At 36.0% G+C, this 27388-nt stretch overlaps 1 protein-coding gene across 3 annotated transcripts in view; it reads right to left on the bottom strand.

Moving 5' to 3' along the window:
- KCNT2 (potassium sodium-activated channel subfamily T member 2) overlaps window positions 1–27388 on the bottom strand; it is a 360211-nt gene that overhangs the window by 155517 nt on the left and 177306 nt on the right. For all 3 annotated transcript variants that reach the window (XM_024738205.1, XM_024738206.1, XM_024738207.1), the window contains exons 9-12: window positions 24892–25072; window positions 23299–23463; window positions 21175–21311; window positions 17399–17462 (exon numbers count right to left, since the gene is read on the bottom strand). In XM_024738205.1, the coding sequence (XP_024593973.1) occupies window positions 17399–17462; window positions 21175–21311; window positions 23299–23463; window positions 24892–25072 (547 nt within the window). The remainder of the gene's footprint in view (window positions 1–17398; window positions 17463–21174; window positions 21312–23298; window positions 23464–24891; window positions 25073–27388) is intronic.

The following is a 27388-nucleotide window of genomic DNA, read 5'->3' as shown; positions in this document are numbered from 1 at the left end:
GACAAGAATATACAATGGATAAAAGACAGTCTCTTCAATAAGTGGTGCTGGGAAAACTGGACAGTTACATGTAAAAGAATGAAATTAGAACACTCCCTAACACCATACACAAAAATAAGCTCAAAATGGATTAAAGACCTAACTGTAAGACCAGAAACCATAACACTCCTAGAGGAAAACATAGGCAGAGTACTCTTTGACATAAATTGTAGCAATATTTTTTTGGATCCATCTCCTAAAGCAAAGGAAATAAAAGCAAAGATAAACAAATGGGACCTAGTTAAACTTAAAAGATTTTGCACAGCAAAGGAAACCATCAGCAAAGCGAAAAGACAATATACAGAAAGGGAGAAAATATTTGCAAATGATATGACCAAAAAGGGTTAATATCCAAAATATATAAACAGTTCACTCAACATCAAAAACCAAACAACCTGAATAAAAAATGGACAGAAGACCTGAATAGATATTTTTCCAAAGAGGACATGCACATGCAGATAACTAATACATTTCAAAAAAGAAAGCAAAAATATGTTCTAGTGTAGCACTGTCCATGCAATAGCCACTAGCCAAATGTGACTGTTTAAACTTAAATTTAATACAATTAATTAAAATTAAGAATTCAATTCTTTATCACACTAGCTACATGTCAAGAGTTCAAAGCAACATGCAGCAAATTCAAAACTGTATTGGATAGTGGAGATATAGAATATAGAGCATTTTCATCATCACAGAAAGTTTTATCTGACAATACTATTAGGGAAAAGGAGGATTAAAAATATAGGTAGATCTGAGGGACTACAGTGCAGAAAGAAGAAACTGTTGTCAATGGTTTGTAACTTTAAGTTGCATGAAAGTTAATGAAGAGTAAACCAGAATTCTTTACGTGAACAGTGTGTGTCTTCCAAAACATAACAATGAGCCTAATATGGTGTGATAGTTAATTTTATGTATCAACTTGACCAGGTCACAGGGCGCCCAGGTATTTGGTTAAACATTGCTCTGGCTGACTGTGAAATACCAGAATATGGAGAGGCAGAGAAGAGAAACCACAGACTGTGTGTAAAAATTTACACAACATTGGCTGACCCCTGAACCGTACATGCATGGGGCTGAATAAAAGCAATCTGAACTAAGACTTGAATCACTGCCAACTGCAAGGGTGATATTGAGTTGGATCAAATTAACTGCTTTCTAAAACAAGAACATCAATACTCTTGGAGGAATACAAGAGAATCCAAGGCTTCGTCACAAAGCACTATAGACAGAAAACAAAGCAAAATTACTGAATATATGAAGTGGCAGAAAAATGTGACCTATTTTCATTGGAAACAAACAAATAAAACAATACCCAATAGCTGCTAGCCTCTAGATGATCTAGATGTTAAAATTATCAGACAAGGATTAAAGCAACTCCTATAACTAAGATCAGCGAGGCAAAGGAAAATAATGCTTGTAATAAACAGAGAAAAAAAATCAGTAGAGTAATAGAAAATACTTTAAAAATTAAATAGAAAACTAAAATATCTGAAAAATATTCACTGGATGGACTTTGAGATAGACTGGAAATGACAGAGGAAAGAGTCAGTGAACTTGATCACAGATCAGTAGAATTTACCCAATTTGAAAAACAAAGAAAATAGGAATGGAAAAAGGAACAGAGTTCAGGGACTTTTGGAGCAAATGTGAAAACATCTTAAGTAATGTAATTGGACTCCCAGGAAAGAAACAAAAGATAAATTAAAGCAGAAAATTATCTGAAGAAATAATGGTCAGAAACCTCCCAGTTTTATGAAAGACACAAATTTACAAATTTAAGGAGTTCAGCAAATCCCAACTTATGTACACAAAATGATAACCACACCTAAGCACATTGTAGTCAAACTGTTGAAAACCGAAGATAAAGATACTATCTCGAAAGCAGCCAAAGAAAAACAGTCATAAGACCAAGGACTCTTATCGAAATCATGGAAACCGGGTGACAATGAAACAATAGCCTAAAGTTCAGAATGATGAGGAAACAAAACAAAAACTTGTGAAACCAGCATTTTATATATAGAGAAAAATCCTTCAAAGAGGTGAAATAAAGGACTTTTTCAATAATAAAATCTAACAAAATGTGCTGCCATCAAAATCATACTACAAGAAAAGTGTAAGAAACTCCTTCAACAGGGAAAGTTAGAACTTCAGAAACCAAAGAAGAGCATTAGAAATGGTTACCATTAGAATGAATAGAAAAGACTATTTTCCTCTTAATTTCTTAAAAATATATGTCTGTCTAAAGCAAAATTTATAGAATTGTCTGTGGGGTTTCAAATTTATAAAGATAACTGACACCTGACAATTACAGCATAAAGGAGAGCAGATGAGGAATAAAAGCAAAGTATCTCATTTTAAAAAGTGGTATAATATTAACATGAATTAGACTATAAAAAGTTAGTGAAGTGTATTGTAGTCCCTAGAACAGTCACTAAAAAATATTCAAAAGGTATTTCTAAAAAGCCAATAAGTATATTAAACTCAAATTCCAAAAAAAATTCAAATAATTTTTAAAAAGTAGAAAAGAGGAAACAGAGGAGCAAAAATCAGTGGGAAAAAATAGAAAACAATTTAGAGTTACAACCAACCACAAGAATGATTATATTAAACGTTAATGGACTAAATATACTAAAACATAAAGAATATCAAAAGGACAAAAGAAGTAAGACCCAACTATGAGCTATTAAGAAGAGATGCATTTTAAATATAAAATTACTGATAGGATAAATGAAGTAGATAATAACAAGAAAACAAACAACACAATTTAAAAATGGGCAAAAGATCTGAACAGACATCTCATCAAAAGCATGCACAGATGACACACAAGCATATGGAAAGATGCTCAACATATTATGTTGTTAGGAATTGCAAATTAAAACAACAATGAAATACCACAACACACCTACTAGAATGACTAAAATCTAAAACAGTGACAACACCAAATACTGGTGAGGCTGTGGAGCAGTAGAAGTCTCATTCATTGCCGGTGGGAATGCAAGATGGCACAGGCACTTTGGAAGAGAGTCTGTAGTTCACAGCAGCACTATTTACAAAAGCCAAGGTATGGAAGCAACCTAAATGTCCACTGACAGATGAATGGATAAGGAAGATATGGCATTTTTTATATATAACCACAAGTCTGTTCTCTATGTCATCAAGTCTGTATACATATATATATATATATATATATACAGTGGGAATTTGGGGTTAGCAGATGCAAACTACTATATATAGAATGCATAAACAATAAAGCAATATATAGCACAGGGAACTATATTCTATATCCTGTGATAAACCATAATGGAAAAGAATATAAAAAAGAATGTATATATATACATATATATATATGTATAACTGAATCACTTTGCTGTACAGCAGAAATTAACACAATATTGTGAATCAATAAATACCTCAATAAAAAAAGATGTGGTATATATATACACAATACAGTATTACTCAGCCATAAAAAAGGATAAAATAATGCCATTTGAAGCAACATGGATGGACCTAGATATTATCAGACTAAGTGAAGTAAGTCAGACAGAGAAAGACAAATATCATATGACGTCACTTATAGGTGCAATCTAAAAGTATAATACAAATGAACTTATTTACAAAACAGAAATAGACTCACAGACATAGGAAACAAACTTATGGTTAACAAAGGGTATAGCAGGGGGAGAGGAGAGATAAATTAGGAGTTTGGGATTAACATATACACACTATTATATATAAGCTAGATAAACAGCAAGGACCTACTGCATGGCACAGAGAACTATATTCATTATCTTGTAATAACCTACAATGAAAAAGAATATATATACGTATATGTGTATATACATATATGTGCATATACATGTATGTATGTATAACTGAATCACTTTGCTGTATGCCTGAAACATTGGCTTTCATTACTCTCAGCATCAAGTCCAAACTTCTTAACAAGGCTTGCAAGACCGTTTACTCAACTGTCCCCAAACTACTTCCCCAGCCTTTGGACTCTTTCTTCCAGTGACAAGGCATTCTCCTCTCCTGAGACTCCAGGATTTCCCACATGGAACAATTTACCTGGAACCATTTGTCATTCACTCTAGGAAGTCCTTTCTTCGGACTGAAGTCCACGGTACTTGTTCCCACTGTATTCTGTCTCTGCCTGATCATACCATTAACCCCACATATTTTTTTTCGAGTTTATCTCCACTAAACTATGAGTGCCATGAAGTCAAGGGCCATGTCTATATTTTACTCACCCTAAGCACAACCCTAGCACCTAGCTTTCATTTGTATTTCACAGATGAATAAGAAAAACAATATTTATTTCATAGGGATATTGTGAGCATTCAGTGAAATAATATAAAGACCAGCAGACACATAGAAAGCACTTAGCAAATATTTCAGTTCAGCAGATAGATGGGATGAAGTACCTATTGTAAAGGCCCAGAAGCCTTCTTTATTTTATTCATACACAGTGCCCTACCAAGATATAAGCAACATCTATGATCCTGTGAGCGATGCATTAAGTGAGAAAAAAGAAAAAAGATCAGTACACTACGGCATAAATTTCACATAAGGAACAGAAAATAAATATTTTCCTACTACAGGTAATAAAATTGGAACAGAAACAAGATTTTTAATTCATTCTTCTAAAAGTAGAGGATGATATTAATTTTTTTTTAATTTCCTTGCTGACAAACTAATCTTCAAAAAAGATACTCTATTTAATTTTAACCAAAAAGTAAAAGTGCCAACTGTACCAACTTTGGGATAAGCAACCTATGATAATAAAGGAAGGTAGCATAGGGTATGTTTAGGGCACCCTAGTGTCCATTGCTACTGTGAAAACAGAACATTTCACCTATATTCAGTTCACCTAAAAATCAAATTGACTAAAATGTCTTCATAAAATTCAACTTTAATAATTTGAAGCATGTAAAAATTATCGTTGGCATGTTAAGGACCTAAAATAAATCACTGTATATACTGCAGGTATTTTTTTTTAATGGAACTCCAAATGACCATCAAGGAATTGAGACATTTCAAGTGAAATTTTATACATGGATTGTTTCCCTCTCCTCCATAAGAATTTGTAATTTTCATTACAGTCTCAAACAGAGTCTGCGACCCAGAAAATGGTAAGACATTGGTCTGGTCAAAGGTCAAAGGTCACTTTCAACCCAATTTTCAATTTATAAAATACATCTGTAGCCCTTAGAAATGATAGACTTATTTTTTTACATTGTGAGTATGTTTTGCTAATTTATCTATTGGATACTTTGGTAAGATGACACTAATTTATAAATTAAAACTGAATTATGAAACTTAATATTTGAAAATAAATATTTATAGACAACTGAACAAAGACAAAACATTTATACAAGAGAGAGTAAAAAGTCTTGCCACAGACTGGGTAACAAATCTTTCCTAGAAACACTCAAATGTGTTGTTTTATAACAAATTCTGGTTAAATATAATCCTTGCCCAGAGAACAATTTACACACAGAAAAGCTTGTAAAGAGTTTGCATTAGATTAGACTCAAAAGCACCTGAGTACATAGATCTGTTTTATTCACGTTTAGGTTGTCATAAATTATAAGGTTAGATTACATATATAGATATCTATAATGTAAGGGATGAAATGCAATTCTGATACAAAGTACCTATAACATATATCATCTATAATTAGTTGGTCTAACTTTATGACTGAATTTAAAAACTACAAGATTTCATTGTAGTTAATTATAATTTATATCTTTGGAGAAGCAGCCTTCAAATTTGATATATACTTATTATAAATACAAAAGTAATTCAGAATGTTCTGAAATAAAATACTTGAAAACAAAACATATAACCAAAACCCTTAAGATACAAAAACACTAAAATACATTGCTGCCTTTTAGACTAAGAATCTATTAGAAAGCAAATGATCAGGCCATCTAGTTTTAGTCAAATACCTATAGGCTCAGCAGTAACTCGGTCTTCAAAAATAATCTGCACCACAGGCAAGAATAATTAAAGAAGCTTTAGTCTTGCATTCTGGACCTTGGTGTCAAAACTCATAGAGCTGTTAGCATAATTTTATCTCCCTGCCATGTTTAAACAGAACAGTTTTTACATTATGTCTGGGACCTGCTAAAGAGAAAAACCCCAGGCCCAAAATGGCATCACTTGTGCTAAAGTCCATGATACCAACCTTAGATTTAATACCTAACCTGCATTTTTGATCTTTACCAGAAGTGTAATCTTAATCAGTTTGGAAATTTCTGGTCAGCACCAGTGAGGTAAGGTGTCATGTGGGCCCTTCTCCAACCCCACGAGAGGAAGAAGAGGTAATCTGCAAGGTAAACCCCTTGCTGATCTCCTGGCCCCAAATATCCCTTTCTTTCTTTTGTAATGACTACCTGGATCCATCCTCCTTTCTATAAAATCCTTCCATTTTCTACCACTCCTCAGAGCTCCCTTCTACTTGTTAGATGGGTTGCTGCCTGATTCATGGATCACCTATTAAAGCCAATTAGATCTTCAAATGTACTGGGCTGCATTTTGTTTTTTGACAGACTGAAAAATTATCTTGGATTCCAGTTTTAAGATTACTTGTACTCCCTTGCTCTTGACAATGACTTTTCAGGGATTGTAATCCTACCTTTGATTTCTGAGAGTATACTAATTCTCACAGATATGTACTGGCAAAAACCTGACTGCCTGTCTGAATTTCTAGATATAACGTATTCTTAGAATGTTACTGGAAATTTTGGGACTGAGAAGCAAGTCAACTATAGTCAGTTCACATGTTTACTTTCTCTTTCCTATACAGAATCTATTTTGGACTGTGCTTCTCAGAGCTGAAATCCTATACTGTTTTCTAGTGCTTGTTGGTCTGAGTTCCAGCCACTTATTCAAAGCCCTACATAGTGCCTCTGGCTTATTTAAATCCTCTCCCAGGTTCTGGAGGAATCCACCCTGAACACCAAATCCAACTCCAGACTGTAACTGAAGTCCAGTGATGATCTGTCAAGAATTTACCAAAAGGTATTTCTGGACAGATTAAAACACAAATAGCCACAGTTTAAAATTCTGTGATTTTATGAATCGGTAAGAAAGATCTTTTTGAGAACAGGTTAACCATTAGATTGAATAAAAAGCAAAATAAAATTGCAAAACCTCTCTAAAGAATTTAAGGTACATTTAAGTAGGGAATAAAATAATAGAATGATTATGTACTACAGTGTTGCTTTGTTTTGTTTTTTTGCGGTATGCGGGCCTCTCACTGTTGTGGCCTCTCCCGTTGCGGAGCACAGGTTCCAGATGCGCAGGCTCAGTGGCCATGGCTCACGGGCCCCAGCCGCTCCGCGGCATGTGGGATCTTCCCGGACCGGGGCACGAACCCGTGTCCCCTGCATCGGCAGGTGGACTCTCAACCACTGCGCCACCAGGGAAGCCCCTATTACAGTGTTTTAATGCCCCAAAGGGATCTGCTTAAAACAAAACCAACTTAAAAAAAAAAGTTTAAATTGTGAACGGTAGCAGAATATGCTAACCAAAATACGCCTCTTTAGCATAAGGATTATTTTGAGCTGATTATTTTTGAGAAAAAGCAGACACAGGAGGAGTTCTTAAATCAGAGTAGAATTTATCCTTTTGTAAGGGCAATTTATATTCAAAAGGGAAATCTCCATTTTTAAGGATATGTCTCTCTTTGTACCAGGAAGGATGACTAAAATCACAAGAAACTCTATATCAGTAAGGAAGGCACCAGACTTAAATCTGCATGACAACCTTATGGTACCTTTCCTGATAACCTCCCATAAATAGCCTCCCCTCTCCCAGCTCCTTTCTTTTGTCTTTAGTTGAAGATAGTATTTGAGGTGGTGGCTTGGACCCTTTGGGGGAGTTTTACTCAGTCTTCCTAGGTATCGCCCAGGTACACGTGAGTTATACATGTTACTAAGCTTCGGTTTGTTTTGCTCTCCTTAAGCAGTCTTCTATTACAGGGGTTCTCAGCCACGGAAGGTATTGAGAGAATGTTAAGGGAAGATTATTTTTCTTCCCCTGCAATTGCACATATTTTATTTCAGTTCTTTTCTCACGCTCTCTGAAAGGGTCATCCAGGGAAATTACTGTCTGAGCCCTCAATGATTATTTGCATTCTACTCTAAGATCCCATATATTCCAAAATGCATGTAATGATCAGAAAAAAAAAAAATCTTTGACATTTAAGAGGAAAGCTAGGGCTTCCCTGGTGGCTCAGTGGTTAAGAATCCGCCTGCCAATGCAGGGGACGTGGGCTCAAGCCCTGGTCCCGGAAGATCCCACATGCCGTGGAGCAACTAAGCCCATGCGCCACAACTACTGAGCCTGCGCTCTAGAGCCTGTGAGCCACAACTACTGAAGCCCGCGCGCCTAGAGCCCGTGCTCCGCAACAAGAGAAGCCACCGCAATGAGAAGCCCACGCATCGCAGCGAAGGGTAGCCCCTGCTCACCACAACGAGAGAAAGCCCGCGCCCAGCAATGAAGACCCAACGCGGCAAAAAAAAAAATTTAATAAAATTAATTAATTTTAAAAAAAAAAGAGGAAAGCTAACCATATGGTCTAAGATACAACTTTTTCTGAGACTTAGAATACCAAGTCTTTGGAGTTGGATGACCAAGATGGCCTTAAAGTTCCCCAGGCTTGACTTTCTGACAGGTTTCTTCAAAACTATAGGCCCCTTGCCTCCCTTTTCTTAGAGCATTTACTTTAGAAAACTTTCAATTATAAATTCTTTCTCTGTGCCTTTGAGATGTAAATCTTCTCCAAGCCCCTCACCAGATTTACAAGAGAGAAAAGTCTTTCTCAAGGGCCTGGAGGTCATCTCTTTGAAATGTGACCTTCAGAGGTGAAATCTTCCTGATCTCCAGTCTCTGTGGCCAGAAGACAGCGGACTTTCATACACAGCAGTCAGCAAATGATGGCCTAATCACACTGACCAAGCTCCCCAACCCAGGACTTTTCCACTAGCTCACCCCAGAGGGTAAAAATCCTCCAGCCTTTTGCTTCAGAGGAGTTGAATTCAATCTCTCTCCCCAAGGCAACAGCCTTTAGTAGTCTTCCTTGCCTGTTTAACTCTGTCTGGTACAGTTTTTCTTTGACACAGAGTAGGGTATAAATACAAGGTCTGTGAGCTACTAACCCTATATCCCTAGAAGACTAAATAAAATAGCTAACCTGAGCCTTGGTTTGTTAATCTACCAATTGGAGCTAGTAAGAACTTCCTTGCCGGATTGTCGTGAGAAATACATCACATGCATAATATGTATAAATATATATAAGTAGTCTCTAGCCTGTAACTGATATTTAGTGATGGCTAATAAATGAGGGTGTTATTGTGTAGTTCTTGTCTCTCTCTTTTTTTTTTTTTTTTTTTTTTTTTTTTGGGGGTTTTTTGGGTATTTTTTTTTTCTTTTTTTTTTTTTTTTTTTTTTTTTTGCGGTATGCGGGCCTCTCACTGTTGTGGCCTCTCCTGTTGTGGAGAACAGGCTCAGGACGCGCAGGCTCAGCGGCCATGGCTCACGGGCCCAGCCGCTCCGCGGCATGTGGGATCTTCCTGGACCGGGGCACGAACCCGCGTCCCCTGCATCGGCAGGCGGACTCTCAACCACTGCGCCACCAGGGAAGTCCTCTTGTCTCTTTTTATTCCCAAGAAGCAAGAAGTCTAAAAATCAGTAGTGCCTAAAAAGCTAAAAGAGAAAAGCAGACGCTATTGGTTTTTTCAGAACCAGATCACTTTAAGTAAAAATTCATATGCCTAGTTCAGCTAAGAAAATCAAATTCTTTCACCACTGCAAAGAAAGGCTATTTAGAAGGTAAAGCAATTATGCTTCCTGCATTATAATGACTCAGAGAAGAGACTTAGCTTTGAACAAATCTTTAAATTGAGCACATCTACTGATAGACTGAGTGAACAAGATGTTCAAAAGTAAAGTGTCTGAACCTTGGAAAACATATCACAATATAAGGCACCCTCCTTCCGTCCTTTCATTGCCCCTTACTTCCCAGCTCACTGTCTAGGACGGTGATTCCAATGAGTGTCTGACATCATAAACAAATTCAATCTATTGACACTACCAATTTTCATTCCCTGTTACCTCTATACCCTCATCTTCGTTTTGCTTCTTATCAGCTTACATTAAACGTTTCACCAAAATAACCAAACCCTTGTATAAACAGTCCGTTTGCTTGCCTCCCTCACCCAGGCCTACTCTATAGGCAAAATTACAACCTTGATGAATCCAACGATCCATCTACTGCAAAGAACAAAGAACGGTTGGTTGGGCGTAAACACAAATAGATGATAAATAGGTCCTTCTTTAAATTCATAGTCCATAATATCATCCAGGAGGTGAGTATTGTCCAGGAATTCCACATCTGTCCAGTCCATCCCCTCTCCCACTGTTTTAGAGAACTATTTTATATCTTCTTCTCTCACCTCAAACCTCTACCATCTGACGATTTCAACTGCTATAAAAATAATAATAAAAACCGGGCTTCCCTGGTGGCGCAGTGGTTGAGAGTCCGCCTGCCAATGCAGGGGACATGGGTTCGTGCCCCTGTCCGGGAAGATCCCACATGCCGCGAAGCGACTGGGCCCGTGAGCCATGGCTGCTGAGCCTGCGCGTCCGGAGCCTGTGCTCCACAACGGGAGAGGCCACAACAGTGAGAGGCCAGCGTACCGCCAAAAAAAATAAATAAATAAATAAATAAATAATAATAATAACCAACATAGAAACGGTAAGAGAAGGACTTCCATAGCTCTCTCATATCACATTTGACCATATACTTGTCTCTGGATCTATATAGCTTGTCTTCCCTGTTTTTAAAATACATGAGCATTTTACTCATTTATTTATCAAAGGAAAATCTTCCAATTTTCCTTCTCCTGCATTATTCATTTTACTTTCTCTGGTAGGTCACTTCCTTTAGCATATAAGACTTGCTAAAAAATTTCCCACTTAGGAATAAAAAATATGACACAAATGAATCTGTCTGTGAAACAGAAACAGAATCAGGGACGTAGAGAATAGATTGGTGGTTGCCAAGGGGAAGGGGGTGGGAGAGGGAAGGATTGGGAGTTTGGGATTAGCAGATGCAAACTATTATGTACAGGATGGATAAACCACAAGGTCCTACTGTAGAGCACAGGGAACTGTATTCAATATCCTGTGATAAACCATAATGGAAAAGAATATGAATAAGAATCTATATATATGTATAACTGAATCACTTTGCTGTACAGCAGTAATGAACACAACATTGTAATTCAACTATATGTCAATAAAAAATAAATTAAAAAAAAAGAAATGGAAAAAAATTTTCTCACTTAAACAAATGGGCAAATATTACCCATCAGTTGCTGCCTTATTTCTCTGCTCCCACTTACAGAAAGCACGTCTAAAGACTGTAGTTGTTGTCTCCACTTCCCCTTTGCTATTCAATTTTTAAACTTCTTTTCTAATACAAGAATTTAAAACTATGAATCCCTCTTTAGGCACTACTTGAGCTGCATCCTACAAATTTTGAAATGTTGCATTTTTCATCACAATTCAATTAAAATATTTCTAATTCTCCTTGTTATTTCATATTTTATCCATGGGTTAAAAATGTATAATCTAATTCTTTAATATGTGGGTATTTTCCTGCTATAGTTTTAGTATTGGTTTCTTATTAAATTCTATTATGATCAGAGAACATACTCTGCATGTTTTTTAATTCTTTTATCTTTTCTGTCATTGCTTTTACGGCCCAGCACATGGTCCATCTTTGTGAATGTTCCATATGCACTAGAAAAGAACATGTATTCTGCAGTTGAGTGTAATGTTCCATATGTCAGTTGATCTAATTGATGAAAATGAGTTCAAGTTTTTAATAACCTGAATGATTTTCTTTCTATTTGTTCTATTAATGACTGAGAAATACTGAAATTTCTAACAATAATTGTACCTTTTTATGTTTCCTTTCTGTTCTGTTGTTTCATACTTCATAAATTTTGAGATTTTATTATAAGGTGCATACACACTTAGGAGAGTTATGTCTTCTTCATGAATTAACCCTTTAATAAATATTTCTCTTTATCTCTGTTAAAAGTTCCTGCCTTTGAGGTCTTCTTTATTTATTTTATATGGCCATCCCAGCTTTTGTATGACTAGTGTGCAAACAGTATATCTTTTTCCATCCTCTTACTTTTAACCTAATTGTACGTTTTCCTTTTGAGTGAAATTTCTGTGGATAGTACTTCATTTGGTCTTTCTTTTACTTATCCAGTATGAAGACCCCTACCATTCAATACTGAATTTAGTCAATTCATATAATTCACAGAGTCATTGATATGGTTTAAGTTTACTATCTTGTTGTTTTCTACTTGTCCTATTTGCTTTTTGTTCTTTTCCTGCCTTTTTTCAGATTAAGTAAATATTTTTAGTATACCATTTTGTCTTCTGTTTTATCTTAGATATCATGGTCATTCTGTTTTATAACATAAATCTCTATCAAACTCTTCATTCAAATAATATGTAAAGCGCAAGAATCTTATTACAGTATATTTCCACCATCCCTTTCCAATCTTTGTCATATTATTGCCATTAATTTCACTTCTACATTTCTTACAAGTTCCACGACTATTATTTTTTTTGCCTTAAACAATAATTTATATTTTAAAAATTAAGGTCATTTATAGTTACCTACATATTTACCATTTTTGCTCTCTTTATTTCTTCATATAAATCTAAGTTCTCAGAAGACATCATTTCTTTTTGTTGAAGAACTTTAACTTTTTAAAAAATGTAGTCTGTTGGCAATAAATGCTCATAGGTTTTGTTTGTATAAAAATGTTTTTATCATGGCTTCCTTTTTGTGAGATATTTTTACAAGAAATGAAATAGTATATTGACAATTTTTCAAAGCACTCTAAAACAGTTGTCCCATTGTCTTCTGATTAAAATTGTTTTTTCCTCTGTATGTAATGCATCTTATAGCTACATAAGTTTATCTTATTGATTTTCAGAAATTTGATTATTACAAGTTCCAGTGCAGTCTTTTAAGTAATCATACTTTAGATTTGTTTTATGAATCCGTGGTTTTATAATTTTTGTCATAGTTGCAATAATTTCAGCCATTATTTCTTTATTTGTTTTCTGCCCAGAAGCGGAAACTTCCTCTCCATATATTCAACCACATCAGGGAACGTTGATCTCATCTTTTTCCAGAGGCAGACCTCCCTTCTTGCACTCCCTTCTTGCTTTTGTCCCAGAATCTGCTTTGACCGTAACCTTGGGAATTCCCATTCCCTCCCCTGAGTTGTATTCTGTCTTCACTCACTCCCTAGTTTTGGTAAAACACATCTCCCAGCAGCCTCCTGAAAACTGTGCATTTTTGCAACTTTTTAATATCTGTAAATATCTTTCTATCTTCTTACTTGTGGAGCCCTACATCAAGGACACAGGACAAAAATTCTGGAATTAACCAAGCCCCCATAGCAACTGTTGCCATGCGCTCTCCTAATCTAAACTGGACAGCCCCCCAACTCCATATTAGGTAAAATAATCACCATGTAGTAACCTTGTAGCATCCTGACCAATTACCTAATGCCATCCTGCCAGCAGGAATTTTCTTTATCTTGAGGCTATAAAAGTTGGCCACTAGCCCACAAAGGAGGTCGGCTCTCCCTGGTCTATCAGGAAGTTGGCCCGTTGTATTTGCAGCGCCCCTCACTAACTCTGCTCTTTCTTCTCAATAAACTGTCTTTTCTAAAATACTTCCAGCCTGGAAATTCTTCTTCCACCCCACGCTCGGACCACAACATTACTGAAGTTTTGCCAGGATACAGAATTCCAAGTGGAAAAGTACTTTCCCTCAGAATTTTGAAAGCCTTGACCCACTGTCTTCTGGCTTCTGGTATTACTGCTAAGTCTGAAAACATTCTAATTCTCCATCCTTGGTTTTGAGTGTTTTCTTCTACTTTACCTTCTCTTCATTTTCATTCTTTTCTTCCTCTTGGTCCTTCTTGTATCTCAATTTCTCTGGCAAGCATAACATTTTTTAGTCATTAATCTCTAATAAGTGGCCCCTCTTGATCTGACAACTTCAGTCTGAGAAATTTGTTTTAATTTCTGGGGTTTTTGAATTTTTTTATTTTGTTTTATATTTTTGCTAATAATTTCCCCCATTTTCTAGACGTTGTTCCTTAAATTCTTACTATATGGATATTGTTTCTTCCTGACTACTCCTTTCATTTTCTCTTGTTTTGACTCCCCTTTTCCATTACTTGGTTTTATTGTTCATTTTATTACTCTTCATTCTTTCAATGTCCTTAGATTTATCTTCTAAATATTTTATTTAATTTTTCATTTGTTACCTATATTTAATTTCCAGAAGCTCTTTTTGGTTCACTGAATGTTCTTGTTTTGTTTTGATTTGTCTTGTTCTATAGCCTACTATTCTTGTTTTATATATGTATACTCTTCTCATCTTCTCAATTACTAAATGACTAAAAATAGGATATTTATTACATATTTTGAAATTTATTTATTCTCCCAGAATTCTATGGTGGTATTTGTGTTTTCCCTTAATTCCTCTTTTCTATATGCTTTTTGTATGTCCGTTACTTGGTTCCTTCTTTTTCTTGTTAGGAAATTCCTTAAATGTCTAGTGATCACTGTTGTTTGAACATATGTAGGAGTGAAGTACTCAAAAGCTGTTTGGGACCTGAGTGAATGCAGGAAGCTTATTTTCACATCCTATGTACACACACACACACACAAACACACACACACACACACACACGCTTGGCCAAGAATGCTTCCAGTCCTAATGTGTGTCTACCAACCAGTCTTGCTGCACCAACCAGCCCAATACCAAGGGAGCCCTTCTGGGTGTTCCTGGAGGGCCCCCACTCCACCATCTGGATCACGCGGTAGCCTGAGCTGTCTCCACCATAAGTAGGCAGAGGAAACAGTCTCCTGCGTCTCCTGTCCCCCAACTGCTTCAGTAACTCACACTGACCTTCTCTGAAACTGCACAGAATCAGAGGATTTCGCTTCCAGTGCTTCATTCCCAGGGGGCATCAGTGGGTCAGGAGTCTCTGCCACAGGCTAATTTCCCACTCTTTCTTCCTGGGCAGCCAGAAAGTGTTTATTTTGGCCAAATTCACCAAACAGTAAACCTATTTTCCAAGGATGGGGAGAGGGGCCAGCCATGGATGTGTGGAGGGGTTCAGGGAATCTAACTGCTTCTCCTCCAGACTTTTAATCACTGTTCATATATTTAGTACCACGTAAAACCCTACTTGCAGAGGCATCTGGTGCCTCTATTTCCTGCAACTTTTGAGGCTCCATTGCAGAAAAGAGCCTGCTTCTGATTTGTTTCCTCTCTCAACTTAAATGTTACCTTCCTTCTGTCTGTTAAGTCAGTTACCACCCAGCCATCTGCTTTCTAGCTTCCAAACTTGTATTGATGTCTCCTCATCTACCATCTCCTTTGTCTTGATGAGTGAAGTCTCTTTATGCATTTCTTATAAATTTTCTAGAGCATCAGGAGGAAATGGAATGCATTTGTTTAATGGAAAGCTTCCGAATTCACCTTGTAAAGGGTACTCTAAAAGACATTAGGTAATTATTTCCTAATGTTTACTCCCCTTGTTACATAGATACTGGAAGACTGGAAGTCTTCTGAAACTAAGCGGCCACTGGAGAGGCCCAAGATTCCCAATTACATAAGTTAAATAATTATAGAAACATAAGGTAGAGGATGTTCAATTCCAGTTCACTTATTCAATAAATATGTTTGGAGCATCTAATGTGTAGAAACAATTAAGAAACCATTGCAATAGTGCGTAAGTGGACCGAGGAGAATCTGGTCTGAATTAAGACAGTAACTGTGGAGAAGGAGGGGAGCAAGTGAATTTTAAAATATATATTTTTTAAAAAGAAATATTTTACAAACTTTGCAATCATTTGTTTGGTCTATGGCCTTACATTAGTTTGCTAGGGCTGCAATAACAAAATACCACAAACTGGGTGGCTTAACGAAAATTTATTGTCTCATCGTCCTGGAGGCCAGAGTCCAAAATCAAGGTGTTGGTAAGGTTGGTTCCTCCTGAGGGCTGTGAGGGGAGTATGTGTCCCAAGCCTCTCTCCTGGCTTAGAGAAGACTGCCTTAATGTGCATGTGGCATTCTCCCTGTTATCTGTCGGTCACCACATTTCCCTTTTTTACAGGGACACGGCTCATATGGGACTAAGACCCACTCTAATAAACTCATTATAAGTTGATTATCTCTATTAAGACCTTATCGCCAAGTAAGTTCACATTATGAGGTACTGGAGGTTTGGAACACACGAGTTTTTGAGGGATACAATTCAACACATAATAGTCCTCTTCAAATGAAGGATGAGTAAGTTGGTTTAAAAATGAGTAAAAATTTTAGTTAAATTAGAGTGAGAACAACACAAAGCCTGTCACATTCAGGACTTGCAATTCTAAAGTAATGTACCAGAGCACACCTATTAGATGCTCCAGAAAAGTGCAAATCATGTCCCTAAAAGACCCAGACATATTTTGCCTTTTCCCCAATCACTACAGAAGCAACCAAGGTTCTCATCTACTCTGTGTACCACAGGTATGACTACCGATGAACTTACTGGCTTAGAAACACAGGAGTTAACAGTACATCCTCAACATAGAATAATAAAGCACTTTTTAAAAGTAATAAAATTAAAATGTATTTAAAAAATAGAAGTTATAATTTGGTAAATTATAAGATTTAATTTAATTGTGAGTTTATAGAACTTTAGACCTAAAAAATGTATCATGGAGATCATATAAGCCAGAGATTTCCAAATTGGGAGGTGCTTCAAAATCACCTGGAGATCTTTTAAAAATACACAGCTTCCCAATCCCCACCCTGCATATCCTGAATAGAACTTTCACAAATGCATATTTTTTTAGAAACTCTCCAACTGATTTTATGCAGAGTGCCTGATCCATCTGCCTTGTTTTTAAGTTGAGGAAATTGAGATCTTTTGAACAAAATCACATAGCATAGGATATATTTAATTAAAAATGATCTAGTTCTGTTTATATATGACTCATTTCATTTTGATCAACTGAAAACCCAGGGATTAGTGATAACTACTTCAAGAATACTTTCGTTGATACAGTCAATGATGCAACTATTCTTATATTTTGGCAAGATAGTTTAGAGATATTTACTTCCATTTAGCAAAATTTTTAAGGTCATCAATATTTAATGTTGGCAGATTAAAAAATAAATAAATTAAAAATCTTCTAAGGAAAAAAGAACAATTTACAAAAAGAGATTTTAGAAACTTACAGAGGATGTCCTATCTACTTCACAACGGCTGCTCAGAATAAAACAGGCCTCAGCATCATCCATCCTAAATGCAGATGGAAAAATAAAATAATCACACACTGACATATCTGTGTATATCTATGCATTATCTGCAAAGTAGAATTCCAGTGCATATAAAGTACGTGTAAACTACGGACATCCTTAGGTTTAAATGAAAGTAGGATTTCTAGGATCGTGACTATATTTGACTGTAAACAAAATAATTGTTGTAGATTGGCTATATAACTCAAGAGCTTATAATGACAGAAGTTAAAAAAAGTCAACTTTTATTTTCTCTTTTATCATTATATATTTTTTTCATATATATACTTTGTGTAAATTGAGGGAGTTGTATTAGCCTTTAGTTTAGATGGATTACATTTTGGCTTCAGTATGTCAACAAAACTAAGAGAGAGGAAACAAAGCTGCTTAGTATTTGTAAGCCAAACTCTACTGTACATTTATATTTCCTGGAGATGAATCATCAACTGTTCGAAAACCTTTCCTTTCATGCTAAAGTTCTATATTTCTTAAATGTAGTGATAAACAGTAATTACGCTTCAGTGCTTGATAAGTAATGTTCTAAAAACATAAAACTGTATATTTTCAAAATAAGGAATTATTTATCTTTCTGGTTCATTATGATAAAAGAATTTTTCTCCAAAATATTTTCTATGAAAAATCCATGGAATTAGACCAAACCAAACAGTTCTGGAAAAATGTGAAGTAGTCATGGTTATTAAGACACTATGAGCATTGTATAACATTTTCTAAACATCATCTTCAACAGAGCAATTCAAAACTCATACAACTGACCTTTGGAACTGGTTTGGAGAATCCTACTCCTTGTTTCTTGCATGGGGAATTGTATTGAAGAATGTATTACTTAACATTAAATCCCAAATCTTCATGTGACACAGGATAAGAAATGAACATAGAAATGGTGCCTTCTTTCTTAATTCAGCTTTTTGAGAATTACCACCCTGCTACCTCTCACTCATCCACACTTTTCTTTTTTATTCTTATGGAGGAATGCTTCTTGCAAATGTGACTGATTTTGCTAAGAAACCATTATTAACACTATTAATACTAAATGAGTGTGTTAATCCTAGGTAGTATTGAGCTAAGACACTAATAGCCAATCCTAATGGCTTAGATTAATTTATTAGGTAGTCAAAAGACTTCATTTATCACAGAAATTCATACTGACCATAATATGTGCATGACTCATTCTTACCATATGAAGAACTTAACTCATTATAATAAATTAAGCATATTGATTACCTATGCAGATTAATATAAAGATCCAAGTTATATTACTGTCTAAGCAACTATTTCTTTACGGTTCCCAAATAATGAGTATAGATAGCAAATAGCAAACACCTGTGTCTTACTTGAGGTACTGGGAGAATCTGACTTATTCTAGAACTGTCATGTATAGTGACAACATATATGCAGTATGTAATCCACAACAAATACTAATATTGGGTGGGCCAAAAGGTTCGTTCAGTCTTTTGGGTAAGATGGCTCTAGTATGGAGAAGGTGCTGCGACTGATTGAACGTGTCAAAAGTGGTTTGCGAAGTTTCGTGCTGGAGATTTCTTGCTGGACGATGCTCCACAGTCAGGTAGACCAGTTGAAGTTGATAAGGATCAAATTGAAACAATAACTGAGAACAATCAACATTATACCACGCGGGAGATAGCTGACATAACCAAATCAAGCGTTCAAAATCATCTGCACCAGCTTAGTTATGCGAATCGCTTTGATGTTTGGGTTCCTCATAAGTTAAGCGAAAAAAACCTTCTTGACCATGTTTCCACGTGCGATTCTCTACTGAAACGTAATGAAAATGTTCCATTTTTAAAACAAATTGTGATGGGCAAAGAAAAGTGGATACTGTACAACAACGTGGAATGGAAGAGATCATGGGGTAAGTGAAATGAAGCACCACCAACCACACCAAAGGCTGGTCTTCATCCAAAGAAGGTGATGCTGTGTATATGGTGTGATTGGAAGGGAATCTTCTATTATGAGCTCCTTCCAGAAAACCAAACAATTAATTCCAACAAGTACTGCTCCCAATTAGACCAACTGAAAGCAGCACTCGATGAAAAGCGTCCAGAATTAGTTAATATAGAACGTATAATCTTCCATCAGGATAACACAAGACCTCATCTTTCTGTGACGACCAATGTAGTGATAAACAGGCAAAAACTGTTACAGGTTGGCTGGGAAGTTATGATTCATCCGCCGTATTCCAGACATTGCCCCTTCGGATTTCCATTTATTTCAGTCTTTAAAAATTCTCTTAATGGAAAAAATTTCAGTTTCCTGGAAGACTGTAAAAGGCACCTGGAACAGTTCTTTGCTCAAAAAGATAAGAAGTTTTGGGAAGATGGAATTATGAAGTTGCCTGAAAAATGGCAGAAGGTAGTGGAACAAAAAGGTGAATACGTTGTTCAATAAAGTTCTTGGGAAAAATGAAAAATGTGTCTTTTATTTTTACTTAAAAAACTGAAGACACTTTTTGGCCCATCCAATATATTCTCAAAGAAGCTTAGTTTTCCAATTATGTACCATTCATTATATCCTGACAGTTTCTACTGACTTTTTTGTTTCAGAAGTTATTAAATCTTTGGAAAAATCTCAGTTAAACTGACCTATTATATATAAATCAAAACTAATGTCAGAGTTCCTGTTATGAGCTATCTAGTCATATTTTGCAGGAGTAAGCAGCAAAAAGGAGTTTGGAAATTTTCTTCTGTTCTTTTCCGTCACCCACACACCCCCTCCCCCATACACACACAGAGAACATGCATAAAGAAACACAGAACATACACAAACACATGGAGAACATGCACCAACACACCCACTAACACACATACTCAAGCGATCTGGAAAAAAACCAAAATAACAACAAAGAAAAAAACACTTATGTCAGGAAATTGAGGGAAGATACTTTTAAACCTAAAAGAGTTTGTAGGACAACTCAAGGATAAACATGAAGATATGTTTAAAACTTGTAAAACAAGAGAAAACATTGAGCAAAACTACCTGTGCTAAGGATCTCTTCTGGCTTCTGAAACTAAGGATGCTGTTTTGCAGATGCCCAGATTCGCCAGTGTCTACAGCCTAACCAACCATCCTCTCACTCTGCCCCCATGAAATGACCCTCATGACCTGTGACAAATGTGTAAGACTATGTCACCTTTAAGCTGGGTGGGCTGGCATCTACACAACAAGAAGAGAGAAACTAAGACCCCTGTCACCTTTCTGATTCTTCCAGTTCCCAAGGACTCTTTCATCTCAGACACCGGGCAACACAAGTGTTACCCGACCCGTATATGATACAAGCTCCTTAAATTTAAACCCTGACGCGAACTGCTTTGGCATCTCACACAATGTTTAGCCCAAGATTTTTATCTGTGGAATAAAAACAGTATCCAGGGATTTGGAGATGACTCTCCTTGAGTCTGGATAACTCAGCTCACCTCCCAGCAGCCTGAGATAATTACGTGACACCACACTTCTCACCATGTTGTGTGGACACCGTCTGCCAAACATCCCTGCCCTGAGAAAGAGGAGCAAATACGCAGATTTTATATTTTTAACCTTCCGATTTGACCAGCAGTGGGATGAAAGCAAAAGCCTGTATTCAAAGACACACCTTGCAACACTGAAAACTGCTAAAATTTGGAGGAGAGAAAAGATATTAAAACAGTACAAGATGGAAAATATTGAAGAGATATACTCACTTTGCTCGCAACAGATCCTGATCTTTAAGGGCTGAACCTTGAAGGTAGATGACTCTTTGTGACCACATCGGAATCTGTAGGACCCTTCGGACCTGCACATCCATTTCAGTAGGACACAAAATCACCACATAATAATCCTACTCAAAACAAAGGGGGCCGTGGCTTAGAGACAATAATGCTTTATTTTATACTACGTAGGTAAGTAGAATATCTAAGGACATTTTGAAATATGATAAAGTAGAAATTAACTCTTAATAACAAATAAAAGTTTGCATTTAAAACCTAGCGTTAAATAAAATGATTCAGTAATAAACATAACAGACATATAAAAATCTCATAAATCAATATATTCATCCTGATCTTTTTCAATTTTCGATTTTATTAGTACCAGGAAGGGAAGGTAATCGGTGCTTATACTCAGCATTTCCAGTCTACGAAGTTTTCAGTTACGACTTCAGGCTGATTCTAAAAGATAAATTGCATACCAGCCAGAAGTCCTAAGGATCAATTCATACTTCGAATTGTTACTTTTAGAATAAAAACTGTGATGGTGATTTGTATCATTTGGTAATATTATTATGAACTGATAATATTGAAAATATTCTGATGAATATCTGAATGGAAAAAGATTCACAAAAATATTGATAATACTGACAAAGTAACTTAAATTTAAAAGTTTGAGATCAAAATATTTCAAAATAATGGTCTTTTGGAGAAAATAAAAAACAATCTGTAAGAATTTAAAATCTATAAGAATTTAAAATAATTTATCTATAAGAATTCAAATTCTCTGGTAAACACTCACCATTTTATCACTTTATAATATATCTAGTAGGAATTTTTGGAGTTCTAAGAATTCTCCATATTGATATTAGACAAAATAAATTACTAGGGATCAAAATTTGGAAGGATCGGATTTTCCCCCAAATAGATTTTCTTTGTGGGTTATAATAAGCATCTGAAATTATTTAATATGAATAATAAAAAACCTAACCATTAAATTTGGAATTCCTGCAAAAAAGGAAAAATAATTTATGCAAAAACAGAAGAATATATTATATAAGTATCACTTCTAAATTAGATTTTTTTTTTTTTGCGGTACGCGGGCCTCTCACTGCTGTGGCCTCTCCCGTTGCGGAGCACAGGCTTTGGACGCGCAGGCTCAGCAGCCATGGCTCACGGGCCCAGCCGCTCCGCGGCATGTGGGATCTTCCCGGACTGGGGCACGAACCCGCGTCCCCTGCATCGGCAGGCGGACTCTCAACCACTGCGCCACCAGGGAAGCCCTAAATTAGATTTTTTTTAAATCCAAAAAAATAGTATTTTAAAAGTTCTCTAAAATATTCAAGAAAAAAAGCTCTTTATTTAAGGGAGAGATAATTGATGTACTCAGCACTGTCTTGACCTCAGGATTGTCCAAACTCTTGCCACTAATTTATTGGGGAAACACAAGAAATTCAAGTAGCTCTTTGCTGTTTGGACTAGATTAAGTGCCTTGAGCAGCAAAGGAGATGACCTAAGTCTACAATGACCCAGAACCATGGCAAGTGGAAGAAGTATCTGAGGAGTTCGTCTTCATAGACAGAAGAAGAGATTTTTCTGAATTTATGATCTCAATCAGCAAGTTATTTCCCAAATTTTGGTCACTTATTATTACTATAAATAAGACCTAGTTTCACTCCAGGAAACAAAAGGAAAAATGGAACTTCCAGACTTCCACATTTCTATCAGCAACACTTGATAAAATTCTGAAATATTCAAGTGAGCAGATGATATTGCAATGATTCTTTCATTGTTTTATTATATTTTATGTTAAATTTCACTGTTTCATAAAAATATCATTTATGCATTACCCAAGGGAGAAAAAAGCAATCATTTTAATCAGAGGAAACCTTTCTCTGTAGCAGTAACATAATTCCATCTGTCTTTCAGTATAGATACAGAAGGAAACTTAACATACTGTGTATTCCTCCAGCATTTTTTTCTATGTTCCTGGTTATATTTGTAGTTCTTCATTTTCTCATTCTAAATTTGAGTGTATAAATAAAAATTCTCCAGAACACAGGCTGTACCATGATTAACTGACTTTGACAATGTTAGTAGGTATGATCTGTTTAGAGGTACCTGGAGTCTTGGATGAGCATAGAATTCATTCAAAAAGTCCATGAGTAAGTCAATCTTCAGTGAGCTGACACACAGAACAACGTGCTTTTCAGTTTGAGCTCTGTGTCGACTATAGTTTCCACCTGACTTTTGTCTCTCCATCCACAAATAGGCCAGCTGTTCAAACTGTAATGCATTTTCCACATGTGAATGAAAGACACGGGACATAAATAAAAATAAAAATAAATGCAATACATCTGTTGTTTATTAAGTATACTCAATTTCTTAGATGAAAGTCTTTGAGATCCAAATGATCAGTGTTCCCTTCCGTAAGAGGCTCTTCACAGGATGGCTGCAGAGCTTGCTAATGCCTCCCAGGGTCTTCAGGTCTTCAGGAAACACAGTAATATGATTTTCCTATTGTATCATAGCAGGGCACTAAGAGGTCCGTGCCTCTGCTCTGTCCAGTAGCGTATGCAGCTATATATGTCATACACTGAGTCAAAGAGAAAAGCCTCACTTTTTTCTCCCACATTCTTATATCAACTTCAGCCCACATCTCCTGCAAGGGGAGATACCCTTACCACCAACAAAAGGCCACATTCTAGTTATTTAGTAGCTGGTATCTAAGGGTTGTGGAGTGTATAGGGGAGGGGTGTCATTAAGGATGACATGTATGATTGGATAGGAACGGGAAGATCTTTTTTTTTTTTTTTTTGCGGTACGCGGGCCTCTCACTGTTGTGGCCTCTCCCGTTGCGGAGCACAGGCTCCGGACGCGCAGGCTCAGCGGCCATGGCTCACGGGACCAGCCACTCCCCGGCATGTGGGATCTTCCCGGATCGGGGCACGAACCCGTTGTCCCCTGCATCGGCAGGCGGACTCTCAACCACTGCGCCACCAGGGAAGCCCGAAGATCATTTTTATACCTATGTAAAGTATATTTCAATACACTGTGTCCAATGGTTCTGTAATGGAACATGCAAGATTTATTTGTATTGGCCACATCCTGTTTCTGACCTGCCCACCCATGGACACCCAGAGTTCATTGCAGGAAAAAGTTGAAGATTGCCTCTATGTACCTTTAGTCTCATTTTATATCTCTGTCTGTCCCTTTGCTATCTCCTTATCCATTCTCCAAAATGCTGCATGATAGCTATGTATCATCTTCGATTTTGTTTTAGTTGACCATCATATGGAAACAATTTTTATTCATTACAACATATGGCTTTTACATGTATTTTCAAGACTCAAGAGAAATCAACCCTTCACAAGTATATTTCCTTGAGCTATCATTCTATAATTTAAAAATATACTATCCTACAATTCTAAAATTAACATAAATACTCTACATTTGAAAGAAAGCACCTTGAAGAATTCAAATGAAATGTGAGCTATCAATTGTGACTGGAGGGAAAAAAAACTCAGTGTTTCTAATACAATGCAAAAAGGCATTTCTGATACAATTGTAATTAACTGACTGGATGGAACAATAGCAGGTGTTAATATATTATTGTTAGATTAACAAGCCACCCTGCAATTTTTATTAAATGTGGAAGATTTGATTTCATAAGACTTTGCAGGTTCCTATAAAATTTAACATGGTTGTGTTTACCTGTATGGGGAGAACCACGAGAGCAACACAGATCATGGCAACAACGAAAAGCTTGGACGACCATGTTTCTGGAGTGACATCCCCAAAGCCCACAGTAGAAAACGTCACAATGCAGAAATAAAGGGAGTCAAAGAGATTCAGCTTCTTTCCTATTCGTTCCAGATGTTGGATTCCACAAATGCTAAAGAAACACATGTGTATTTCAATTAAAACTTTCAAATTAGGCACACTGCTTCTCATCATGACTCTCTTGAAAACCAAAGTGCATTTCATAAAGCCACTTAGTAGTTAGGATCTTATATGGAACAGTATTTGGGTTGAGGAAATATCATTTTTAAGCTTTTTTACCTACATCAAACAGATATAGTCTTATTTTCATTAGTAGCCAAAAATTGTAGCCAAATTATCACAAAGTATATTTGAATAACATGTAAAATAAACAGACTGAATTTCATGGGTGACTTACACAAACATTTTGAGTGCGTGTCAAGGAAACACAGACACCAGAATTCACTAGATCTCTTCCCCATCAAAATAGCAATTGTCAGGGGGTGGTGGTGGGATGAATTGGGAGATTGGGATTGACATATATACGCTAACATGTTTAAAATAGATAACTAATAAGAACCTGCTGTATAAAAAAAGTAAATAAAATAAAATTCAAAAGAAAATAGCAATAGTCAGTAGTCTTTTTTTTTTAACAGAGAGACATTTTTCAGTATATACATGTGGTATAGATATATGTGTGTATATTCCGTGTGTGTGTGTGTTCCATACACAGTCATCCTTCAGTATCCCCTGGGGTCTCGTTCCAGGATCCCCACAGATACCAAAACCCACAGATGCTCAAGTCCCTTATATAAAATGGCATAGTATTGATATTTGCATATAACCTATACATATAACATATAACCTATACAACCTTCTGTATACTTTAAATCATCTCTAGATTATTTATAGTACCTAATACAATGTAAACACTATAAAAATAGCTATAAATAAGTTGCAAAGTCTATGTAAATAGTTGTTTGTATGCGGCAAGTTCAAGTTTTGTTCTTTGGAACTTTCTGGAAATTTTTTCCCAAATATTTTCAATCTGTGATTGGTTGGATCGACAAATGTGGAACTTGTGGATACAGAGGGACAACTGTATACAGGAAAGGCTTGAGGAGTTAACCATTGCAAGGTGCCCCTAAAAATGAGTCTCTAAGTAGATCAATTATCTGTACAAAGCTATTGATGATATGAAAGTAAGGGAACAGCATAGAAATTGTTATAAGATGTTCCCAAAGTAGAATTCCTAAAATAGCATTAGAAATAGCACTGCTACTAGCTAAAAAAAAAAAAAAAAGTAAGGCTATGAAACATGCATATATGTGCAATGTTGGAGGGAAATGAGATTTGCAACATAAAAAATCAGCAATAAAAAGGAATCTAGTACTGACGCATGTTAAAATATGAACAAGCCAAAAAAAGAGTGAAAGAAGCCCGATGTAAAAGACTACATATTGTATGATTCTGTTTATATGAAATGTCCGGAAAAGACACAGAAAGCATATTAATGGTTGCTTGGGACTGATGGTAGGAATGGGGTGATGAAAATGTTCTAAAACTGGACTGTGGTGATGATTGCAGAGCTTTGTAAACATATTAAAAATGATTGACTCTTACACTTAACATGAATGAATTTTATGGTATGTAAATTACTCTTTTATAAAGCTGTCCAAAAAAATTCCTGTATGCTTCTGGATACTCCTTGTAACTTCTATACAGAACAAGCAGACACAGCTTGATTATGATGACCAAGAAGATGTGCTATTCAATGTTTAAACTACAGAAATTCCTTTTCCAGCCTTTTAAGATATCTATGTATTTGTCTAAGTTACATATCATAAATATTCAATTATCTTAAACCTTTTTAAGGCAGCGTATATAAGCCACTGGATAGTTAGGAAGGTGGGTAGGCACAAAGGTAGATAAACCACGGGACAGAAGAGAAACAGTAGGGTACGTGTCACCATTTTGCTTCTGAGGCAGGAACTGTTCTGTTCTTTTACTGTTTTCTTAACTCCAGGTCTCCAGAACATTTCAGCAAAATTTCACTTGCTCTATGTTCAGAAATTTTGTGTAAGCTGCCAGGTCATAATAGTTGATTCGTGTCAGTTTATTTTCTCAGCTGCCTATATGCAATATACCAGCCAAGCTAATTCTAAGACTATTCAGATGGAGCCTTCATACAACCAAAGAGTACAGCTGTTTGATAACAATAGACCTTTCTGTGGAATATGTTTTTTACTTTATTTAAAATAATTTATATTTGAGAAGGTAAACAACTTTGCATCACTTTTATACTTCAGTAGGAAATAGAATGAGGAAAAATATAATTTATATATTTTTAAGAATTCAAATGTTACTGAGGGCTTACTATATTTTGCATCACTACACATTAAAAGCAAATCTCTGTTTATAGATAAAATGTACATTTCCTAATTCAGAC

This window comes from Neophocaena asiaeorientalis, unplaced genomic scaffold (genome assembly GCF_003031525.2).
Source record: "Neophocaena asiaeorientalis asiaeorientalis breed wild unplaced genomic scaffold, Neophocaena_asiaeorientalis_V1.1 scaffold25, whole genome shotgun sequence".
Taxonomy (NCBI): Eukaryota; Metazoa; Chordata; class Mammalia; order Artiodactyla; family Phocoenidae; genus Neophocaena; species Neophocaena asiaeorientalis.
The sequence above is the reverse complement of the archived record's forward strand: the minus strand, read 5'-3'. Positions and strand labels throughout refer to the sequence as shown.